Consider the following 24,725-nt stretch of genomic DNA (forward strand, 5'->3'; position numbering starts at 1 on the left):
ACCTGCCTACATAGTCAGCAAATTCTCTGGAAGATGCTCAATAACCCAGACTGGGGCCTCCAGCTTCCACTGACCCTAAAAATGCAATTTGACCTCAAATGAGATGTTTAAGAACACTGTGGGTTGTTGAACATGCTACCCTGACAAACAAAGGGGGCAAGGTTCTCTACAGCAGTTAGATCTTGGATACAGTATGAAGGTATTGTTTTAAATGAGAATAGTATTTTTAAAAGTACAGTATATATGGAGGTACTCTGAATACTTTTACAACAGTGAAATTAAAGCTTACTAGTTTTTCCCATGACAAAAGAAGAAACATATTTTAAAAGGTTGAGAGGAAAGCCAAAAACGATCACACCATCTGAGGGTGTGAATTGATTTGCAGATTAACCATATGGAGCTAAGTTAATGATTGATGTACAGGTACAGAGCGTACTATGCTTCTTAAACAGCTTTAACATTATCAGTAACACTTCCCTCAGTTTCCTTACACCCTACTGAAGTTAAACCAAAACTTCTGTTAGTTATTTACACATACAAACCTTCTTTTGCACAAGCAAGGCCTCCAGACCCTCCACCAATGACCAGAAGATCATACTCATTCTTTCCTGTGAAGAGGACGTGAAAAAAAGAAGGAATAGAAACAGATCAGGAAGATGGGAGAGGTATGTAAGAAGGTCAGTATCAGAGTACAGTGATTTTTATAATTGATTATTGCTGATTTGGGTTTTCCTCACTTCACTCTAGCGCTGTGGTTTGTTCATTAAGTAATCTACTCTAGTTTTCTGAATGAAATACAGAAAATAAAGCACTTTCAAACAAAATGGGAAAATATATTAAATTTTCAGACAACGTCCCAGGAGGCTCATAATTAACGCAACTGGGATCCAGTACTGGTCTCTGTCTGGGAATTGCAGCAGCGAGTTCTACGCAGATATTTTTTTGCGGGGTCGCCTTATCGGACTCAAAGCTTTACACGCCGTGTGTGCCCTGCCGGGCGTGGGACGCGGTCAGAGGGAAGCGGCCCCTGCTGCCACCCCGGCCCCGGCACAGACCGGCCCCGGCACAGACCGGCTCGGAGCAAAGCAGCCCCGGCTCCCGGCGCGCTGGGAGGCGGCGGGAGCAGCCGCAGGTGAGCGATGACTCCTTCTAGGGAGGGCACAGGGCCGCTGCTGCTTTCGGAGCCGTCACGGGCAGGGCGGGCACCGAGCCCACGCAGCATCCGAGCCCGGGCAGGGGGAATTGCCCTGGGATTGCCGAGCGGGCGGGGAGGGCCGCTACCCTTTGGCGCTGATCCCGCAGGAAAGGTTTGGCTGCCTCTGGGGCAGCCCCAGCCCCACTGCGGAGCCCCCACCCCGCTGCACCGTCCTCTGAACCCGGGGGTTCCTCAGCGCCCAGGGGCCGAGGGACGGGCTCCGCCGGCCGCGGCGGTGGCTGCCAGAGCCCTCATGGATGGAAGCGGCCCCCGCCCGCCCCGCCTCGGAGTAGAGCGGAGAGGCGGCCCGGTCGCCACAGCAGTCGCTCTAGTCTGTGATCTACGGGTGGTGCGAAAGGCTTGGGGGACATTCCCCGGACGCTCTGCGCGTCAGAAGGCGCGGGCAGGCGCTTCCCGCCGGGAGCGGCGAATTCGCGGTCGCTGCCGGGCCCGAGCCCCGCGGGTACCGCGTACCTGAGAGCGCTCGGAGCGTACGGCACAGCCCCGACACTGCCGGGGGACGCGCCCGCCGCCACAGCGCCGCCATGCTGTACGGCACAGGGCCCCGCGCCCGCCAGGACCCCGCGGGCTGGCCGCGCAGCGCCTGAACGGAGGGCGGCGGGGCCCCGTGGGGAGCGCGCGGGAGCCGCCTGAGGGGAGCGCTCGGCCCGGAGCCCTCACGGCGCTGGGGGAGACGGGCACCGGCTCTGGTGAATCACACACACACCGGCACGGGATCGTTAGGGTTGGAAGGGACCTCTGGAGAACACCCAGTCCAAACCCCCGTACAAATCACGGCCGCCTGGAGCAGGTGGAATGGTGGTTTGGAATGTCTCCAGAGAGGAAAACAGCGCGACCTCGCTGGGCAAGCTGTTCGAGTGCTCTGCCACCACCAACATGAAGTTGTTCCTCATGTTGAGGTAAAACCTCGTGTGTTTTCGTTTATGGCCATTGCTTCTCATCCTGTCATATCATTAATGAGTTTCCCTTTCAGTCTTCTCTTCAGACTGAACAGGTCCCGCTCCCACAGTCTCTCCTCATGAGAGATGCTCCAGCCACCTCATCACCTTCATGGCCTCTGCTGGACTCTGTTCAATAGCCCCTTGTCTTTTTGTACTGAAGAGCCCAGAACTGAATGCAGCATTGCAGTTCTGGGTTCCTCAATTCAAATCAGCTAAAATTTGTGTTAAAGTTAGACATTTGGAAGGAAAAAAATATCCCAGAGTTTTCTTGACTGGCTTCACCCCCGATCCTGCTGTAGAAAGGGCTCGGGAAAGGCCTTTTGGGAAAGAAAAGAATCATGATGACAGCCCAAAACCTTCACTGGTGTCCAAGACCTGTCGTTTCTCCTCTGAACCAGCCATTCCTCTGTAGCAGACACAGTGATAGGAGCTGCCACAGCCCCTCCTCAGGTGGAGGTCACTGGCTGACAGAAACCGCTGAGGAGGTTTAACAATGCACCTTCTATGAGGTGTTAGAGGCTACACTCGGTGTTGCTCCATGTTCTGTGACTATGATACATTCAGGATTGTGAGCAGGACTCAGGTCTGGACAAAGGGGTTCCTTTGCTGGAATGCTGGAGTGGGGCCCAAGCAGTGTGGGTCACTGACCCTGATCTGCATCAGCAGCTTGCACACATGGCTGGGCTGTGCAGGGACAGATTTCTGCTTGGGACACCCTCTCAGAGTGCCTCCAGTGCCTCAGCCTGCAGCAGCATCCCTATCCCTGTGCCACATGCTGCTATTGATTAAACCAGGCTGATGCTGCTGTATCCCCAATGGGAGCTCTGAGAGTTAATAATGCCTGTGATGTGTTCTGACAGCCTGAGGTAAAAGGCCTCAAAGCTGGCATTGATCAAAACAAATCAAGGCAATGAGTTTTCCTCGTTCAGAGGTGCTGGCTTGGCCTTCACTGAAGCTCAGTACTCGCCCTGCCTGCTGCTGTAAGTAGTGGGTCATATGTGTTAAGTGCTACCACAGCCAAAAGCAGAGTTTGGGACGAGAGAATCACATGTTTTTTCTACAGAAAAATAAAGGGGTTTAGGCAGTCGTGGTTCAGACTTTGGAGCAGGGGCCTCGCTCACAAGGGGGCAGCATCCAACCATTTTGTTTCAGAAAACATCGATCCTCTGGTCCACAGCTGAGGAGAAATGGCAGGAAATTAAAATACCCAAATAAAGTTTTATAGAATTCACTTCACCTCCAGTGTAGACTCATTATTTTTGTTCCCCCCGTTAATGTTTGAAAATACATTTAAAAAAGCAGGAATTATTATCACTTTAGTAAGTGCATTGATGATTTTTTCCCAGCATCATTGCTATTAAACCTCCTGCCCAAAATACAAGAAAACCAAAAGGCAAGCCCCCTGTTATCATAGAAACACTGTTACCCACTGCAACAGCAATAGAAAGAAATGACTAGAGCGTACTGGGAGGCCTTTGAATTAAAGAAACCTCGAGCATATTCAGATATAGTTTTTTATGCTTTTCAAGGTGCATGCATGCAAAGTTGTTTCAGCTTTTCATGTTAACCACTATTCTGAGTTTGATCAGGCAGTGTTGAGCATGTGCTCTTCACACAGATTTAGTTCAGACATGTAGGATCAAGGGTAGAATTAACTCTCCCCAGACACAAAAAAAGTTTCTGTGAGGTGTCCCTGCAGCATTATGGTGTTCTGCTAATAAGGAAAGGCCTTAAATGTGGCAAAGCAAAATGAAACTAAATTGACTCAAATGAAAGGAAGGTGGTGTCAGTTTCTTCTGCTGTGTCTCAAGTGAAAGGATGAGAGGAAATGACCTTAAAACACTAAAGGAGGTTCAGATTAGAAAGTACAGCTGGTGCTGTGCCACGGTGTGACCGTGTGATGCTGGGGCTGTATCCCACAGCTCAGGGTAAAGCACAGTGCAGCTCCACAGGCTTTCCCATCAGGACCAGCTTCAGAAGAAAGTCCAGAATCTGTGCTGTGCCATTGCACTTGTTCTTGCTCATTCTCACAGGCTTGATTGATCCTGGAGAGTGGTAGAGACAAAGAGCAGGAGTGGCTTGTGCTGATGGGGACAGAATCAGTGAGAGCAGCAGCCCCTGGTATTTCCTTCTGTCAGCACTCAGTAGGTGTGTCTGTGCTGCACTTCAGAACTTTTCCAGGGACAGGAGAGATAATGGTTATCAAATGTGGTTTCTACTGTACCTGTGGCTCAGCTCATATGGCTTTCTACTCTTAATTTAATTATTTTGTGGTTAGCATTATGTTGATTAGATAATTAGTGATACACATTTATATATATATATATATATGTATATATATCTTAATTTCTTTTAAGAAAGCAAGTATTAAGTCCTTTAGCAGCAAATACATTCTGTTTATCTATTAGATAAAGCCTTGGGTTTCTGCAGTGAAAGCATATACTTCCAAAACTGAGATGAAAAAAACTTCTTCCAAGATAGTTATCAGACTTAGCATCATATTTCCACTGAATTTTGTTAGTTGTAGCTTGTCATATTTGAAGTCATAAATGAATTTATACACGAGTTGTGGTTTGGTTTATTTCCAGGGGTAGATGTTTATTCAATACACTTTAAAGAGTGTGGTATTGACAGGGTAAAGGAGACACCCTGTATTGGAAATGTACACAAATCCATTCAACAAGAAAGGTGCTTTGTAGGTCATGAATTGATTTTGTTAGCAGGCAAACTTTCTCCTTTTGAATTTATTGTAAAGACAGCTTGCAATTCTGTACGTTGTTTCCTTTGTAGGAAATACATTTTATTACATTTATCAATGGCTTACTTAAATCCTCCCTCATGAAGATGACCAGGACCAAATACTTTTTCTACCAAACCTTTTAAAAATTTTGACTTTCCAAGCACATCTTCTTGTCTTTCCTGTTTTTCTGGCATAGTTTCCTTCATGTCTTACATTCCCAGATCAGCAGCCAGGGAGGGTGGGGACAAGAAGAGAGGTGTCAGGTAGATACTGTCTTTGGAAGTCATCACTTTGTGTCCTTTTTAGTGGGTGGGCTGGGAAATCGATTCTCTCAGAGGCTGCATTTTGTGATGTGACCTAATGAATAATTTACAGAGTGGAGTGAACTCTGCTGGGTCACTGGTTGAACTAAGCTGTCTTCACATCAGGTAGGACCTTTTGGTTTCTTACCATCTCTCTCTTTTAAAGATTATTCAAGAATTATTTTCAGAAATTTGTCTCAGAGTAGGACTAGTTCAGAATTTAATCTTTGCCTTTTTATTTGTTCCTTCCTTGCTTAACATACATCTTCTGTTCATAGTTTGTCCTTAACAAGTAATTGATTGCAAGTAAGGGAAATAAACAGCAGAAACAGATGAAGCTTCAAGTAACACAAGTTCTTGGCTTCATTCAAATGCTTCAGCACATATTGCCAAAAAATGTGAGGGTAGAAAAGAGAGAAATGTGGCAGCCTTAACTGCTTCAGAGTTTTTGTGACGAGTTATAAAGTCCTTGAAAGCTGAAAGGTTTTTTCAGTCTTCCTGATAACCTTTTTAAGAGGCACTGTAAACACAAAATAGTTGAACTGCTTGTATCATCTGTATAAATTTAGAGTACGACTTTGCTGGCCACCTTTCTTCTCTTTTAGCTGTTTCCTGTTCCAGATATTGCCAGGCAGTTTCCTGATTCAGACATGAGTGGTGCTTCCTTTCTTCAAAATTCCTCTTTTTCATGTTTCTCAGCAAGACAGACTAATTTGACTGTGGAAAACAGCAAATTCCCATAAAAGAAAATCCCTCCTGCTATTCTGAAAATGCAAGCTCAAAAGAATTTTCTTCCACTCAGTGTTTCACATGATCTGTGGGGTTTATGATAATGTGCTAGCTCTCCTGTCTCCGTTTGTTTCGGCTTTTAAAAACCAGTCTTTGTCCAGGGTTATTGGAAGCAGGGAATGCCTTTTGTTGTTATGCCAGGCATGGATTTAGGGGGGAAAGCTCTGGCTCCGTGCTGTGCACAGCAATGGGGACGGCCCTGCCACGCTGCTCCATGTGACTGCAGTGGAGCTCTGGCCGTGAGCAAGCCTGCTCAAGTTTGTGCAGCCAGATCAGAGCTGGAGTGGTGACTGTCAGGGTGAGTCAGCCTGAACCAGCCAGTTCTCCTCAGCTGCTGCCTTTCATGTGATGTTGCTCCTGGGCTAATGCATCCTGGTTCTACACCTTCCCATAGATGTGCCCTGGGAATCCAGGACCTGATAGATATTCTGAAGTCTTTTAAGATCCTGGCCCTACATACAAATTGTATTACACCAACACATTTGTAGCTCTCTGCATTAATATCAGGGCAGATAATAATAATATGTATTAATATCAGGGCAGATTTTTACTGTCTAAATAATGATAAGTCATATAGATAGTATATTAATTTATGCACTGTGGAGTTTGTAGCATTGTTAGTGCATTAGTAAAAAAACTTGCAAAAATATCCATACTTATAAAGACCAGGTGTTGGGCTAACAGGTAAATTAAAGAGAGGCATGAACCAATATCTATCAGGCTACCAAAGAAACTTCTCTTGGGGAAGAAAATACCCCATAACATATTACAAGATTTCAACTTTCTATTAACTTGGAAGCAATTTATGGATATACACAGTTTGGGTGTCTTAACCAACTTAACCTCTAGTTTTGTCTAACTTGCAGTTATTGCCATTCACCATTTTTACTTATGTAATGAAATATGTAGACAACAGCAAGGGTTACTTGCAGGCAAAGCTTTTATCACACAAGTAAACAGCTGTGGGCAGGCAGAAGCAAGTTTGCTCCTCCCATGCTTCGAGCCTGAAGAATATAATTCAGCTCCAAGTTAGAAGACTTTTAGAAGTGTTGTCACGGGGTATTGCTCAATCTGGGGAGTCTTGGCACTAAATTATGCTGCTAAGCAGAAGCTGGGCTGACACCACCCACAACTGGCTGTAGTTAACTGCAAGGACTTCTCCAAAGAGCAGCTGTGTACTTACACAAGGTAAAGCTGTATACTTACTCAGTGCTTAGAGTAAGTTTTGCTGTTTTAACTCTTTTCTCCACAGCCCAGCAGTAAAAAAAATTCTCTGCTAATTTGAATTGTGGGAGGTATCAGGGATCACGCAGACACGACCAGCTTTTGACCAGACAGGAAATTACTGTCAGTGAAGCTGGACTGCAGTATTGCTTACTTCATTCTTTGTTGTGCCTGATGTCTGGATTATAAGAAAATATTTGCAGAGCTAAAGCTCTGTTATACATGGAAGGGATAGTTCAGAGTTATTCTGTAATGACACTGGGGACTGTGCTGTATTGCAGGGCTTTAGTTAGGTTTTGTTTAGAGCTACTAGTAACATTTCTATCTTCATCCACCTATTTTTTTGCCACAATTCTTTTTTCAATTAATCTGCTTAAAATTATTTGGTTTTCTCTTGTCATGCTCTCAGGTGGTCCCTAATTCTTTCAAAGACCTCCCCTATCACTTGACAAAGCCTGAAGTTCTCAGAACTTCAGCTCCTGTTTTTGCCACACTTGGCACAAAAACATTCTTTAAGTCTTTAAAAAGTTTCTAGGCTTGAGCTTCAAACACTTGCTGACTAGGTCTGAGTTTTGCAGTGAGAATATAGGAGAGAACTATTACCCTATTGTGGTTGGGATTTTTGGTTTTCTTCTGATTTTCTTCGATGGTGCAATTTAATTGCAGCTGATCATATTGTTCCCACCTCAAAGGAAACAGTATAGACAGACAAGCTGAAAACAAGGTTTCCTAGAATAAGCCTCTTCCTTTACCTTAGAGCTGTTTGTAGCAAAGTATTTTTCCAGCTAGAAGCCACAGAAATTCCAGTGTGCTATTTATAATGTATTGATTGCAGCTCCTCTGTAGCTGCTATTAAGCCATTTGCTATCCATACCTCGCCTGCCTCCAGCAGCACTCTATATTTAACCCACATGCCTAGGTCTTGTTCCTACCAATTCTGCTCTGGCTTTAGCATGCCACGTCTGAGCTGAAAAAAGAACTAAATCCCTTGGGCCAAATTCATTCCTGAAGTTGCTTGATTGAACACATTGCATTTATAGTGAGCACAGATTTGGCTCACACCTGACTTTGTCAGCATTCACTGTGCTGTAACTAAGTAACAAGAGCACGGTCGTTAGGGGACAGATGAATAGCTTTCTCTACGGTTATTAGAGCACCGAGCACCTTTAAGGAGTGCAGAATCTGTGAAAGGAGGAGTTGGGGAAAAGGACACCGCTCCTTTTAGAGTCTGTGTAACAGAACTGATAAGCTATTCCTGTGATGTGATCGAATGTGACTGAATACTGCAGGCTCTTGGACTCTTATTCTGTAAAATCCACAGGAGAGCAGCACAGGAAAAGATCGGAGGGAACAGCTTCTGCTACACTAAGAAAGGTACATATTTATATTTTCTTATTTGTCAGGCTTGACATGATGTGTTATCTTAGATAATGACACTATTTTAAACAGTGGTGCTTTTGAAGGAAGTGGTGTTTTCCACATTCTGACTGGCACTCATTGTCAGGAAGCCAGTCCGTGGGCAGCAACAGCTTTCACAGAGAAAGAGTAGGACATATTTGTGTGTAATGCATTTGTACTGTATTGTAAATCCTGACAGCTGAAAGAAGTGAGATGAGATAACCCTGCCGAAATTGAAAATTTAATTTATGGCTATAAGTGTGCTGGAATTTGGTATTCATTTATATTGAAGAAAAAGCTGAATGCAAGTCAAGCTTCACATTCAAGTTCAGTCAAATTTGGCTGAATAGCTGCTTTTATAAGTGTTTTGCTGCAGATGTACTTTATGGAGGTTTTCATTCTCAAGAGGGAGTTCTGCTACTCCAAAAATATCTCTGAAGAAGAGACAAAAAGCGAGTACTTTTGCTCACCAGCCCTGTTGGTGCTTATAGAGTATCCTTCTGATGCCCATAATGGATATTTTTTACTTTCTGTCTTTTACAAACTAACTCATATTTACCAATACTGTCAAGCACGTCATACTGATGAACTCTGTAAACAACCTTAAACAACCTTTACTTTGTCTCTGCCTTCTGCTTACACAGTCATGGGCTTCTCCAACAAAGCCCTCAGGTTCACAACCACATGCATCTGCACAGCTTTGCAGGATTGAAATACAAAAGAAAAACTTCCTGATTTACAGCTTTAGTTTGCATTAATAGAAAAGAACTTGATCACATTAACACTGCAAGCAACTTATTTGCCATCCAAGTTTAGCAATATTTCCCAGCAGTCTGGTACCCAATTTACATCTGCCAGTCTCATACTATTGCTTTCAGCATTCCTTCAGGATCACTGGAATTAAAAGTGACTGGGAATTTTTTGAAAAAACATAATTTTGGCAGCAGTCCTTGAAAACAGACCTTAATGTGTGAGGCCATTCTAAAGCTCTCTCAGAAGGCAATTTCTAGACAGAGACCCTTTATGCCCACTCCAGGCATTTTCTGGGGGGAGCTTTCACTCAGGATTTGAAACCAATCCCTACCCTGCTCTATCTCAGGCTCCCTCTTCCCACACAGTGTTTGATTACCAGCTATGCTATGGAGAATCCCACCTTGGTGTGTTAGAGTTGTTAATTTTCATAGAAAAATGTCATCATTTCAGCAGAGATTTCCTTCCTAATCCTTCAGATCCCTCAGCAGGTGTCCTCACTACCAAGTTTCAGTTGTGCTCTCCCCCGACCTGAAGAGCAGCCTGTGGACAGCAGAAAGCTGTGCTGGGAGAGAGACAGATTTACAGTAGATTAGCTGGTAGCCTTGGAAGCAGGGCAGGAGTGTGCAGTGGGGATTTGGGGCACTAAGGATTCAGCCCTGTGATATCAGGAAGGGACTGTGAAATAGGTCTGTCCTGAGAGCTGTTAGCCAGTTTGGTCTTTCCTCTTTCAGCCCTTTCTCCCTACATCCATTTGGGGCCAAGTCATTCAATAACAGCTTGACTTTATTCCCTGGGGAGCATGAAAATCTCAGCTTAGAAAACTCTTCACAGACCAGCTCCTAGTGTGCTGTCAGGGCAGAGAACTTTCTGCTTTTGTCAATCCACTGCCTCCCAGGTAGGATTTGTACAGTTCTGCTGAGCCTCCCTAACCCCTAAACACTGGTACAAATAATACAAACACATCTGGAGTGCTCCAGCAGGAATAAGGACTATCAGAAACAAACACTTCCTAGGGGTACCTGAAAGGGTCATATTCCTGAAAAGCTGTCCTTGGTACAGGCCTGGGAAATTCATTTCTTATCCTTGAAGAATTCTCTCACCCCAGAGTCTGGCTTTAATCATGCAGTGTGTTCACTAGGTCAGTGTGGATCAGAATGGTACAAATTCCTGTGGACCTGCATGTTGGGTGGAGAGGAGGCCTCTCTGTGTGGCCAGTTCATTCTGAACTCTGCACTTCTTCATGGGGCACACAACCATTGTACAAACCTTCTGCTTTGGGTAATAGCACTGAACACCATCCAGAGAATGGCTACTGGGAAGGGAGTTTTAAGTGGGTAGCAATTATCCTAATTGAAATCTGTGTGGGGAAAATGGATTTAAACACCCTTATGAAGCTTATTGGATGGGGCTCCCAAGTAGGCAATAGGCACTTTTCTGTTCTCTTCCTTTCATTCAGAAAGAAGAAATTTGTATTTGTTTCCTTTCAACATGAGAAGAGGGAAGGAGAGGGAAGACAAAAGGCTATGGGGGCAGAAAACAATCATCAGAACTTTGCATTTGTAGAAAACAGAAAAGTTTGCAGTGAAGCTAAATTATAGTAATTTGAAAAAAAACTGAGAGGAAAATCTAGATTTCAGGCAAGAAATAGTGAAAAATTATATAAAGTCTGTTCAGATTGTTTTCATGATGTCACTGGAAAATCTGAATGTCAAACTCCCAGACTAAGTTTCCATTGAAATACAAGCTATTCACATTTGGCAATATGATGATTATTTTTCACAGAACAGTTGCACTCACTTGAAAATACATAAACAGTAACAAAAGAATAGAAGGTAAAAAGATTTTTTGACCTTTAAATGTACTAAATTACAAAGCTGTTGAATTGTGTTGCCTACAGCAACAGGATACAATATGTTTGGCAGAAGTTAGCTTAGACTTTCTGACCAAAATACTCTGCCTTTCTTTCTCTGGGAAAACATCAAGAAAAACAAAATGCCACAAAAGAGAGATTGCCTCATCCAAGACAGCACAGGACTAAGAGTCAGAAACTCCAGTCCCAGCACAGCACAGATCTCCTCTGGCCTAGTGCAGAACATTGTTAAAATATGTGTAGAAATGTGCTGACTCTTCTGCATTGTTTTCACCGTGCTTCACAAACAGCTAATATATCCTTACTAGTGTACAAATCCTCTGCTTACTTCACTGCATCAGTGTCTAAAGGCATCATTTCAGCAGAGGCTGAAAAAGGTTGAATGATATAAACTTATCAAGTGCTCCCCATTCACCAGGTTATGTGAGTTAATAAAGTCAAAATTAGATTCTAAACCCTTTAGCACCAGAATGCTAAAGTACTGTCTGGATGTGTGGAGACTGGTAATGAACTCTTCAACAACCAACCAGCACTTGGCAGTTAGATTAAATGCATGAAAAATTACAGCAAGACTGCCTGTACCATCTTTCCTCAAAGGCCTGAATTGTCAGCTGGCTGGAAGCCCTTTGGGAAAGCATTTGAAGCACTGCTTGTCTCTACATTTTCCCAGTTGTTCATAAACTCAAGAATAATAATGCCACATAGGCATTTGCTGTGCAGACAAAACTACTTTGCCTTTCCTCGGGTGTTATCCATACATTCATAGCAGGGGCTTCTCTGAAAAAGATTTATTCAGTTTTACAATTGAAAGTTTACACACGTAGCAGTCACTTTAACTCTTGTGGCAACACAGAGCACCATAAGACAGCTCATCCAAGGCCAGATTAGAAAACCATTGCCAAAATGAGACTCACAGCTAAGTGCCCTGGCTCAGGGTCACAAAGTTTGCTCTCATTCCAGCCCTGGAGAATAACAGGATAATGTATGTGCTGTCTTTGTACAAAAGGGGTGGGGCTTTTTGTGATAATGTTTAGGATTTAATTTTCAGTACAAAGCAAAGCAATATCAGTTTATCCAAGCTAAAACTGTAATGAGAAGCTCTGTAATTAGGCTTAGAAGGATTCACCTTGATTAGAAAAAATGTTCTCTCCAGCAGTTTTCCAACTCACAAGTATTTCAATATTTGTCATCTCTTATTTTTGCATCTGTAGGAAATGACATCTTATTAATTACTCATAATGTAGTGAAATGTAAGCTTCAGAATAGTTTAATAGTCAAATTTGATCCTTCTTTAATCCACTGAGTTAATCTCACTATGGTATATGCTTTTGTTAAAACTTAGGCCATTTAAAGGTGCTTACTTTCACATGCTTTTTCCTTCTCAATAAACATCAGTTTTTAGCAAAGGGATGTTGGTTTGGAATCAGAGAAGTTGCAATCAGTAGTTTGCAACACATTTCCATACATCTTCCTCCAACAGTGCTATGAAAACTTTTGTACAGTTTTTATGAAACACTGAAAAAGATCAATCTGGTTACTGGGACTTACCTTAAAAATTGATGTTACCAGTTACTCTAATCCTTATTTTTTCATGTCAGGGAATTCGAGGAGGAATTATTTTTTTAGCAGAGGTTGGAAAAATGTACCAGAAGGATTGATAAATAGCATTACTGAAATCCTTATTGTAACCTTTGGTGAAATGGCTGGAGTCAGCTGCATGAGAATAAAGAACAGGATGTATTGGTTTGGGCTCCATCACATGGGCATTTTTATGATTTTAGAAAAACTGAAGATCATATGATAGTAAGGGGATACTGAATCCCCTAATTTAGCATCTGTTCGCATAATAGCAGATCCCTAAGTCTGAGCCAGTTTTCATGGTTTCTTTTAAAGCCACTGGAATGACTTAGGTGTTTCATCTCCACAGGCAGGTAAGTTGGGGCAGCAGATTCCCACATTTTATGTCTGCTCCTCTCTTTGAAAATGTCTTTTTAAATCTCTGTAAACTGAAGCAGAGGTACTCCCATTCAAATGCTGATTGTTTGATTATGGTGTACATCAGGGGAAAACTGCTGAGCTGCATTATCAAGTTATGATTTGGTCTTATGAAACTGCCAAAATGAGTAAGATTAGATGCATAAGAAAATAACTCAGTGCTTTAGAAAGACTCATCAGTAGTTTGACAGGTTTGGGCATGAAATTTTAATATGTTTTCTTTTAAACTCTGTCTTCTCAAAACCAGCTGTACTGATCTGTGTTATTCATTCCTTCCCATAATGTTAGCCCTCCAGTTTTCTGTTTATTCCCTTGCTGAATTTTTCATTTGCCTGCTATTTTCCACTTCAAATTTTACCTTTCAAAGAGAAGGCTCCCTTTATTATGGTGTTTCTAAAGCACAGAAGAGGTTGCAGTGCTAACCTGTGTATTTGGAACCTCAGCATAAGCATTAAATAATAAGAGTGGCTGCCTTGTAATAAGTGGTTATGGGAAACTTGACTGTATGCAACTTTTATTGCATACTTAATGAATCTCATGAATCCACATTAAAACTAAAATTGCTGTTGCATTTTCTAAAGCTGTCATAACACGACTGTCTCCTAGGTAGTGCTAGTTTTAAATTGGTTACACACTTAATTTTCATATCAAATATTTTCCAGCTAAGAATATGAAAGCAATTACCTATTTTGGTACAGATCTTTTTTCCCTCTGGGTACATGACCATCACCATGCCTCTTGCTCTTGGCAGACTGCCTTTACAGTCTACTGCTGTCACTAAATTTATTTTCACACCTAAGAAGACAGAAATTAAGAGGGACAAACTTTGAAAAATACTGTGTGAAAATAAAACCAAAAGTGTCCTTTTCTCTCTTTTTAGAAGGTACCTTCTCTGGAAAGTGGTTTTCAGGATAATTGCCTCCTGAAGGAGTTCTGCTAAGAACAACCCATACTGCCAGTTTTTGAAGGTGCTGGTGTGTTATACAGAAATATTATTAATAAAAAACCCAGTAGTTGAAAAACATTCCTTGATACTTAAAAAATAAGTGAATTCCTCTAGGAAGGGAAAAATCAGCAGGTACTCTGTAGGTTGTTTCTACCTGTGACCAACCTCTGGGGAAGGCAGGTGGGCTCTGCTCTTAAGTGTGGTAGCATTCATGTGGGATTCAAGTGCAAAGATCTGAGGCACTGGAAGAAGGTGGATCCCTCTGAGTTCTTGATTCAGTCAGTCTGAAAAAGAAGTCTCAGCATTCCTGCAGGACAGGGAGCAGGGCTGAGTTAGCCTACAGAGGCTGTCTCCCCCTGTTTAGAGAAATCTCATTAAATGGTCTCATATCAATGCTAAGCAATAAAGGAGGAAAGCTGTTCCCCCAAAAATACCCTACCTAGTTCATCCTGCTGCTCCCATCCACTCCTGCTGTCTGACAGATCTTTGAAGGGCACCCCCAAACGTGCTGACAGGATCTGACAGTGCTGAAGCAACAACCTGTGGCAAGGTCTGCCCAGAGAATGCCAAAGTGTCCATTTTAACCAGAGAATTCTGTCTGGCAGTGCCTGCAGTGATTCTGAATGCCAGCACTCCTCAGTGCCACAGGGACCTGACTGGAGCTGGACTGCCACCAAGTGAGTCACAGGTCTGCAGGGTCACAGCTTCATGTGTCCAGAGGCAGGAAATCAGAGATCTGCTGGCCCTAAGCAGTGTTTTCTGGGCTCCATCCATTCATTGGAGTTCAACAACCATACAATCAACTAAGCCATGAAAGTCAAGTAAAGGCCAGTCAAGTGAAGCTAGAAAGATATTTAATGTTAAACTAATGATCTTTCCACAAAGATATTTCCACAAATGTTAAACTAATGATCTTTCCCATCAAAGTTTTTAGTGGACAGATAATGTCAAAAATTTTCATGTAGAAAAACTAAAAAGAGCTGAAGTCCCATCTGAAAGGTGCAGGACAATTGGGCCTGGTCAGTAGAACTACTTCTGCACAGAGGGAAAGAAGAAAAAATGACGTCCAGGCGTTCATAATCCTGTTGAAATTATGAAGCAGGCTCATATTAGCTAGGAAAAAAATACTCAGAAGGTCCAAGAAACAAGATATTAATGTGCTAATGATGCTGGCAGGCTCTGAAAGGAAACATCTCAGGTCAGACTTTGCAAGAAAAGCATTAAGGGTAACTGTTAACATTGGTGACTGCTTAAAAGCAAAAGAAATCGACTTTTAACAGCTCCAAACAAATCATACTTGCTCTGCAACTAAGATAAGAGAATGACTGAACAAAATCAGCTGTACTGTATCTTGAGCATATCTCCATGGAAACTCAGTCATCTTCTGAAGTCAAGATATGTTCTGCATGATGATTCAAAATTTAAGTAGTGGAATAGATTTTCCCCATGTGTATATGCCAAATCCCACTGCAGAATGGAGGTCAGACCATCCATAAAAAATAGGATTTTTCTGGGACAATATTTGGGGAAACAAAAAAGAGAAGCAAGAACAAATAGGAAGAGATTTGTAGGAATTTTGTTATCTCCTAGAATGAGATAATCCCTTTGTCATTGGTCTTGGGTAACTTAGGCAAAATTTTTGAGGATGTTGTAGCTCCTGTTGGAGCTAGAAGAGATTTGATGCTGGAAGCTCCTTGTGCAGAGGCATGCTTGGAGCCAGGACTGAGCAGCTGTGTGGGGGAAGGGACCAGAGCATTAAATAAAGCTACTTGTTGACTGCCTGTAAAATTGGCTTCTAAAGGAAGTGCTACAGAGCACCATCCATTACCAAGTGTCAGAGAGCCTTTTACAGCTACTTTAGACACAATCATAATTAAACTCTGTGTGTTCCTGTTCAGTACAGTTGGTTGTGGGTTATTTAGCTCAATATTTACAAAAAGCACAGTCCTCTCCTGTGCCCCCTTAACCCTAGGTTGTTTTTCTCTTTTCTTCCAGATGCTGGAGATCTCTTCAGTCCCTTTGTTCAGTGTCTTCATCCTGCTTTTCATTTTGCTGCTCATTGTGTTGCTCATCAGGAAAAATGCCACTGCTGCCCTTATCTGGAATGAAATAATCCGGGAGAAAGTAACCAATTTCATCATGAACCAGAGCAAAGAACAGAGGATTTTAAATTTTGTGCTGCAGAATGCAGTGCGAGGAGACCCCCATAGTGTGCTGGACACTATAGATAAATACTGCTCCCAGAAAGAGTGGGCCATGAACGTGGGTGATGAGAAAGGTAATTGCAGCATGGGTCAGCATCTGAAAAGATCCCTCAAGACTAACACAGTACAGGCCATCTGATTGTATTCACATGGCAAAAAGCCCAACCCACACAGCCTTGTGGTCAGCAGAGTAGTTCTGTGAACAGTTGTGCCTGCTCATGCAGATGTTTTTGAGGACAGGTCTCCAGTGACTCATCCAGAAAGTCCCAGCCCCACATGTGGGTTTCTGTGTTGTGCACACTGCAAGTTTGTAAGCAGAGAGAGGCATCTTATGGGAAAAATCTAGGGTTGCATGATACCTCACTTTTTATATAGGGTGCCTTCAAGGCATAATTCATTATGTTAAATACTTTCAGATCCTTAACAGCAAGATAGCAAAATGAAAAAAAACCCAAAATTGTTTTTAACTATATGACTTTTGTATATGCAAGCATAAATTAGAAGTTTCTGTTGAAGGGAGAAGTCCCATCCATGTCACACAATATCAGACATTGTTGCTATTTAGCAAGTAAATCATCTTGTTCTTGTCTCCTAAAGAAAAACATGGGAACAAAACCTTTTTTTCATAGCTGCAGGAAAACAGCAATCTTTTCAAAAAACTATAGTGGCAAAATGTTAATATGTTCCCTTATGAATTAGAAACAAAAGCACCTCTTGCTGGGAAATTTCTGGGGAAATTTGCTTAGTCTGGGATTAACATAGCTAATGAAAAACAACTGTAAGCATTGTGATAAAAATGCTCTTCTGACATGTGTACAGTTTTTAAAGTAGCTCCTCAGCATACCTGGCTGGGGTGCTTAGGGGAGCAGAACTGGGGGTCATGGCTGAGTAGGAATACTTAAAACTCTAAACTTCAAACATTTGTGATCAAATTCTTAATAATTTCACTCTGGTTTTGCTCTGATGGCCTTCGATAAAAGCCATCAAAGCTAGAGCATCTTTAGTCTCTGAGACTTCAAGAGTGACTACATGGCCCCAAGATGCCTCATCATCATATTAATAAATAGCACCCAGAAAAATATCCCTTAATGATCATTGGCTTAGCATAAAATCCCTTTCACTACTTTTTGAGTTTAGTTATCTAGTTTCTAGTCATATAAATAAGAGGAAATTTCTCACAAATAAATCCTTTCCTTCAAAAGGACTGAATATAGTCACTGTCACTTCTTTTTGGGAACATTTTATGTTATTAACAATTGACTAATATTTTCCATCCCACAAATTCATGCAGTGAAACCAAATATTTCACAGCTTTGTAAGTAGACTTTTCCTTTAAAGATGAGTATTTGGAATAAGAAATTTTATATCAGACAACAGCATGTAACATTAGCAACAAACATGAGCACTCAAAATCCAGGAGTTATATATTTCACAAATATAGTTTCTGCAGTAAATTCTTGGTAAAAATTACTGCATTTCCCCCTTCTAACACTATAAATTACTTGATTCAGGGAATTACATAAGTTATATTCAGGGAATATAAATTAATTCAGGGAATTCCTTATTCAGAAATGTTGTGAAGATTTCTTTAAGTTGAAAGTTTGCACTTGGAAACTTAAAATGTCCATGATTAGCTTGATCACAGGCCAGTTTTCAAAGGACATATAATTTGACATCAGCTCTTAAGTTTTGAATGTCTTGAGCAACTGAGTACGTGGTTTTTTAAAGTTTCTTGTCACTAACTTGTTCTTCTGTATATGAACCAGTTTGGTTTTGTCAAAATGTAATCTTTTCCCATTTTAATCAGGTAAAATTCTGGACAAGACAGTGCAAGAGGCCAATCCATCAGTTGCCCTGGAGCTGGGAACGTACTGTGGCTACTCTGCCGTGAGGATTTCTCGGCTACTGAAGGCAGGAGCTCGTCTGCTCACTGTGGAGTTCAACCCAGAATTTGCTGCTATAGCTAAACAGATGATTGAGTTTGCTGGAGTACAAGATAAGGTAAATACCATTTGTCTGTAACCACTACAGCAAAACTGGTGAGATTTTGTTTTTGGTCTGTTTTTTTTTTTTTTATCTTTTACCCATGGACCTTATAAATTTAACCAGCTCCATGCTTAGTTACAGTGCCTGACCTCTCCCAGCAGGACTTCACTACCTTGCTTTCCAAAAGCCAGAATACTGGGTTTCTCAATATAAACTAAAAGGTTCAAATTGGTGTCAAGACTAACTACAAAAAACTGAACCATAGTCCAAGTTGTTACAAAAGGTCACAGGAATCAGTTGTATTACGTGCAATGGACTTCAAATGAGAAGCATTTAGCCAAATCTAGCTGGTCACAGTACCTATATCTAAGTTTTGTGCAGTCAGAGGTGTCTTGACTCTGTATAGCTGGTTGAGATGCAGGTGTTTCCAGTCTATATCCCCCCAGGCTGGGGGATTCATGCCTGAGAAGTGCCTGTTTATTCAGCAGACATCTCACTTCAGTGGAGCTGGAAACACTGGAGGAAATAAACCACACCAAGGGACCTTCTAATGTGTTTCTTAACTTCTTGAAGAGAACCTGAAGTACTAGTACATCTAAAACTGCATTTCCCCATCTGATTTAATCTCCTGATCAGCTATGAGTCATAAAACAGACATTTCCTTACCACTTTCTTCCTCCTCTCAGAGCATATGGTGCTTGCCTCACAAAAATCCACGTGCAGCAGCTGCTTACAGTTTAACAGTAGTAACTCCAATAAACCTGTGAGGAAGATGTAACAGCCTCTGTCCTGTCTCTTCCCTCTCCTGGCTATATAAATTTTACATATTGTAGCCTCCATCTTTTTTCTAACCTAACCTGTTCTCTGCATCTTTTGCTTCCCTTGGACTACAAGACTCAACTGAGATGTAACTAAAAAAAAAAAAAAAAAAAAAAAAAAAATCACTGTTTGCAACAGGAGATTTCCATGTTTCCAGTAAACACACACATTATACAACAAAAACACAGGTTCACCTTTTCTGTTGTTAATTTAAAAATCAACAAAATCCAAACCAACCAAATTCATATTTTGAAACTTAACCTAGTTGGTTTGTCAAAAATAAAAAGATATATTTGACCTAACCCTGCCAAATAATTCAACTGACACAATATTGAGCTATAAACATGATCCCTGATGTCTGGCTACAATTTAAAATGAGCTGGGAGCATGTGATTTTTCTTAATGGTTCACAATTTATCACATGGATTTGTATTTCAGGTAAAACTCCTAGAAGGCCCTTCAGAGGAAATTATCCCCCAGCTGAAAAAAAAATATGAAGTGGATACTCTGGATTTTGTCTTCCTGGACCACTGGAAAGACAGATACACCCCAGACACCATCCTGCTTCAGGTCAGTTTGCACTATTCCAGTCTTAAAAGTAAAGCAGCAAATATCTTCATGTCTGTGAGGCCTCTATTCTTTATGAGGGACCTCATCTGAAGTAAAATGAAGACTGGCAGCCAAAATAGCAGCCTTACAAGGAAAGAGGATTTGAAGGACAGGACCCTAAAGTTTTGTTAAGGACAACTGCCAACACTACATAGCTCAGGACTCAGTGAGTACTGCTGAACCCTTGTTTCCAGAACATACAGGTGTGCAGTAGAAATCCTACCTGGAGGAGTGCACAGGCTGAACTTTGCACTCCCAGCAGTGTGTGCATGGTCACCAAGCAGAACACCTGACCCAAAGCCCATCCTGATCTTGGGAGCAGGTGAGACCTGGGACCTGCATATCCCAGCTCCACCTCTCTAATTTCCTCAGTACCCCTTTTTTTTGCCTGGGTCTACTGATGAAATGGAGCCTCTTGATGAAATACTATTTTGGTAGCATGGAGTATGACTTGTCATGGAGTCCTTACACTCCGCCTAATTAATTGGCTGCAAAGCAATAGTTAAAAGAATGCAGACTGCTCCAGCCAGGCACTTCCTAGGGGAATGCTGTCCAACTCTATGTCCAGCCCCAAATGTGTAAAAATTATGCTTATTTCTTCCCAAGCTGCCTTGACCATTGCTGTGGGTATTACAAAATAAGTTGGCTGCAACAGCAGCAGGCAGTGGCAAAGGACATCTGGATAAGAAGGTATTTTCAGGTGTTAACTGAGATTGACAGCATCTGTACCTATGAACACAGCACATACAGATGCTCTCCTAGCTGACAGAATTTTCTACAACTGCCTGCTTTTATGGAAGTGCCATTTTCCAATTATTTTCTTCACAAATAAATCCACTTTTTTGAACCTGCCTCTTAGATTGAGAACCTGCCAAATACTTCCTGACCCCTGCCTGAGGATTACAACTATTTTATGACCCAGCCTCCCTGTTTTTTTTTGTTTTTTTTAGTTTTAAGCCCTGTTCCCCAGAAAGCTGTTTGAAAAGGAAATTTGTTTGGGGTTATGAACAGCTAGTATTGAATTTACACAGCAGTAGCTGAAGAAAATGCTCCCTCTGTACAGTTATTTTGTACTCAGAGAATGCTTTCTTTTAAACTGCCTGTGTAAGGATGACTGAGCTCTTTCCACAGTGCATCCTTATCAGAACTCAGCCTCCCAACACAGCCAAAGCAAACAGACGGTTTAGTTCCATGGTAGTGGTCAGTCTGATGCAACTGTGATACAAAGTTGCAAAAAAACTCCCGTGAAATTAGGAGGAGAAAGACAAAGAAAAGATGCTCAGATTTTTTCAGGTGTCATAAGCTTTCTAAAATGTATTCTCAGCAGGTATTGCAGTATGAATAGTGAATATGAATTTATTCAGATGAAATATGTATATATTGGAAGTGGTCCAGACAAAAAAAGCCAGACATGAAGAGCATCTGAAATCCTGATGACCAGTGGAAAATCCAGTATGTTGTCTCTTCTAAGCCTCTGTAGGCTGTGCAATAGAAACAGACTGGAGGGTATTTGACGTCTCTAAAATAACTTCTACTGTGCTGACTGGTGTTCAGTCCCCAGAGGCAAGAGCAACAAGCTCAACAGCTTCTGCAGGACACTGATCAACAGAGCTGCTCTCATAGACTGGGAGTGACCAAAAACACCCCATGTTTTGGCTACAGCTACTGCCTGTAACCACAGGATAACAACAAGCTGATTTAACTACACACTTTGTTTTAAAACAGATGGTAAGCCCTGATAAGCACTTCTTCTAGACAAAAAATACCAGTAAAAATTAGGTTTGTAGATTTACTGAGGATAAACATTGCACTTGAAGTGACTACTGCAAGTTAGTTATGTCTTGTGGAAATTCATCAGAGGGATCTTCGTTGTGCAAAAACCTCACTTCATGCCCAGATCCCAAACAAAATGGCAGGAAGTTGTTCAAGATGAAAGGAAAACAAGAACAGAAAATCTTTCATTCTTTTAGCAGTTCTGGATTATGACTGAGTCTGGCCAAAGCAGTACATGCTACTCAGGTGACCCAAAGAGCTACTACAGCAGTTTAATGCCATATTAAAAAAGTTTTTAAACATGAGGCATGACAGCCAAAACAAAGCCACCTTACTGATCATGTAGACATAGCTGGAAACAAGCTGAGGAGCAAAGCACACACTTCCACTTGATTTGCTATTTCAGAATCAGCATCTAATGTTGTACTAATAAACAGAAAAACTTAGCAAATGACCACAAAGGATCCAAGAGTTACTCAGCTTCTCCCATGTCTCTCTGACCTTCCAGACCTGTACCACAATGGGTTTTTGGATGCAGGCACTCGAGTATACCTGGTTAACATGAAAGTACATTACATTCAAGCCAATGTCTGCTTAACAGCCATTATGAAGCCATTTCTCTTCTTTCTAGGAATGCAACTTGCTGAGGAAGGGCTCAGTTCTTCTGGCTGACAATATAATTTTCCCAGGAGCTCCAGATTTCCTTAACTATGTCCGCAAGAGCCCCCATTTCCAATGCACTAACTACCCATCTCATCTGGAATATATGCAAGTGGAAGATGCCATGGAGAAGGCTGTGTTTTTGGGATAGAGAGAGTCATTAATAATCAACTTTTGTTTCAAATGATGTAAATGCAACTGCACAGGTTAACTTGTCCATGCTTTACAGGTTTTTTTTATTACTATTTTTTTTATTTTGGAGCTTGTAATTAAACAAGCACTAGTGATCTTTTTAGGTGAGGTAGAAACCAGAATATGGAGTAAGTTGGGTCTGTGCCATTGTTCCACATTAACACAGCAAACCCAAGGTGATGCACATTGCCTTGCCTTGACCAACACATCATCAAACAACAGTCTGTCATTTTGAGCTCAACTTGAACAACCACAATTTGGGTTTAGGGTGGAGAAATACACTGCAACTTCTGAAGACTTGTGTCTCCAAGCTCAACTCATTAATCATTACCAAGAGTGAAAAAAACCATTCATGTTGCAAGAAAAGACCATTTCATGTGCCCTGTTTTTGCTAAATTACTAGCATGCCTCTTGATGCAGTGAAAGCTCCTATTGTGAGATCAGATACTTCTTTGCACATTTACTGCAAAAGTTAATCATCTCTATGTGAGAGAAAAGAGCACACACTGAAAGAAGGCAGACCCATGCAGTGATGAGAACAACAAAACAGAATTTTGAAAACACAAACAAATAAAATTATTAATCTGCCCACGCAGAGGCAGGGAAAACTGAAGTAGTAAACAGATTAAAATAAATATAGTGACAGGTAACAAAAGGAGCAGACTCCTTCCAAAAGAACACAAAACTACATAGTATTTGACCTTGATGAAATGCTGGTTTTCCCCTCATTATATTGTACATACATAGTACGTGCTTTTAGGGGCAGGGCAAGCTGCTTATTCTGAAATGCTGGATATGTTTAAGATGCTGTATAGAAATAAAGTCCAGAGAGAATGGGTTCTAGCAGGTGGATCCTGCACGCCCTGGTTACCCTCAGTGCTGTTACACCATGTGAATAGTGTGGGTTGTCACTGAGAAGATTCAAAGCCAATACAAATTCTCTAACTCACCTGAACAATGCAGAAATCCAGTGGCATTTCCTAGCATGTCCTGCTGTGATTATATAAGGCAGCAACAATCACATTTCTAAATAAAAAGTAAGAAACAACAGAGCAAGGTATGACTTTTAATTTTTTCCAATGAATTCTGTACTGCACGTAAGGCTTCCAGAAGTGAAACAGACACAGAAAGATCCAACAGTTGAAAATCAGAGTGAAAATCAAGGACAACCATTCTTGTCTTTCCCAGGATGAATTCTTTCAAGCCTGTTATGAGTTTCTTCCTTGTATAGCCCACCTTACCACAATGGTCCCTCCCCTGGCCTGTGTGCTGCAGAAAATCCACCTCCAGGACACTACTGAGGAGCAGAGGATCACCAAAAGAAAACTAGAATGGGCTAAGGTGACAGAGTCAGTTTAGAAATGGACCAAGCAAACCATGGTGACCCAGCCAGGTTGTAAAGTGTGCATTTCACAGGGACAGAAGGCAACACTTCAAGAGTTTTCCTGACAAGGTAACTATCATATCATGAAAGACACAAGATTTCCTGTACTGGGTGAGATTATGCAGAAGCAGCCTCAGGTGACTCTGTTGTACCCCAGATGACAGTGCTGTGTAGAGCCAGCACTGAGTTCTAACACCTCCATCTTGTACTGAAAGTCAGTGATTAGTTCTGTAACATTGCTCAGCAGCACATCCTCTTGGTATTCAGCTCAACTCCAAATCATTGGACCAAACTCCTTCAGGTGGTTGGAAGCAATTTTTGAAAAATTTGCAATGCAAAATAATCTTCAAGTACATTTACTGGCGTATACAAGTTTGTAGGGAAAACTGGAAAATCTGGATACATACAGTGGACCAGAAAATTTGTCTGTGTATCTAAGGCCTTGACTCCAAAGAATCCTCACTTGTGTTTAGCCCTAAACACCTCTGAACCCAACTCCTGTCACAGCAGGGCACATCACACAGGCTGATGAGCAAACCAGTCTCAGAAGGATAAGTAAGAGTAAACAGGTAGATTCTTCTGCACTTTCAAGAGAGGATCAGAATAATGGCCAAAATTACTGTTCAAGAGACTGTCAAGATTAGGAAAGGTGGGAACTCATAGAATGGATATTTCAAAAGATGCAGTAGTGAATAATGTATTTGTAATACATATGGCAAATATAACAGCCATCTTTTAGTATAAAAAGGTATTTTACTTCATTAGAAAGCATCTCCAACATGGCAAACAGTAAAAATAAACACAATGTATGTTCTATCAGAATATTTGCAGAATTCCATATGTACAAAAAAATTTTCCACTTCACTACATTTTTGAAATGCTCTTAATTATTGGTGGCAAGGGATGAAAAGAAAAAAGCCAGAC

General features: G+C 41.6%; 2 protein-coding genes across 13 annotated transcripts in view; one reads left to right on the forward strand and one right to left on the reverse strand.

The window, feature by feature from the left end:
• The window catches only part of TXNRD2 (thioredoxin reductase 2), a 41,226-nt gene extending 39,470 nt beyond the window's left edge, over window positions 1-1,756 (reverse strand). For all 3 annotated transcript variants that reach the window (XM_063173449.1, XM_063173448.1, XM_063173447.1), the window contains exons 1-2: window positions 1,670-1,756; window positions 543-608 (exon numbers count right to left, since the gene is read on the reverse strand). In XM_063173449.1, coding sequence (XP_063029519.1) covers window positions 543-608; window positions 1,670-1,742 — 139 coding nt within the window. In that variant the 5' untranslated portion in view covers window positions 1,743-1,756. The remainder of the gene's footprint in view (window positions 1-542; window positions 609-1,669) is intronic.
• Window positions 533-23,469, forward strand: COMT (catechol-O-methyltransferase). 10 transcript variants are annotated; one of them, XM_063173455.1, is made up of 6 exons: window positions 5,307-5,325; window positions 8,534-8,586; window positions 16,170-16,452; window positions 18,186-18,379; window positions 19,622-19,753; window positions 22,197-23,469. In XM_063173455.1, exons 3-6 carry the CDS (start codon window positions 16,170-16,172, stop codon window positions 22,374-22,376), a joined length of 789 nt encoding a protein of 262 aa, XP_063029525.1. In that variant the 5' UTR covers window positions 5,307-5,325; window positions 8,534-8,586; the 3' UTR covers window positions 22,377-23,469. The 10 variants fall into 10 exon arrangements, with proteins under 10 accessions (XP_063029521.1, XP_063029529.1, XP_063029527.1 ...); XM_063173454.1 differs by lacking the exon at window positions 5,307-5,325 and adding an exon at window positions 7,023-7,176; XM_063173451.1 differs by lacking the exons at window positions 5,307-5,325; window positions 8,534-8,586 and adding an exon at window positions 533-677.
• Window positions 23,470-24,725: the final 1,256 nt, after the last annotated feature.

Source organism: Melospiza melodia, chromosome 20 (assembly GCF_035770615.1).
Source record: "Melospiza melodia melodia isolate bMelMel2 chromosome 20, bMelMel2.pri, whole genome shotgun sequence".
Classification (NCBI taxonomy): domain Eukaryota; kingdom Metazoa; phylum Chordata; class Aves; order Passeriformes; family Passerellidae; genus Melospiza; species Melospiza melodia.

Bases quoted from the DNA above. Each gene is read 5' to 3' on its own strand.
- COMT (XM_063173451.1), top strand. From the start codon at position 657: ATGGGAGAGGTATGTAAGAAG. The intron at 18,380-19,621 runs GTAAATACCATT...TTTGTATTTCAG, and splicing joins TTGCTGGAGTACAAGATAAG to GTAAAACTCCTAGAAGGCCC. The intron at 19,754-22,196 runs GTCAGTTTGCAC...TCTTCTTTCTAG, and splicing joins CAGACACCATCCTGCTTCAG to GAATGCAACTTGCTGAGGAA.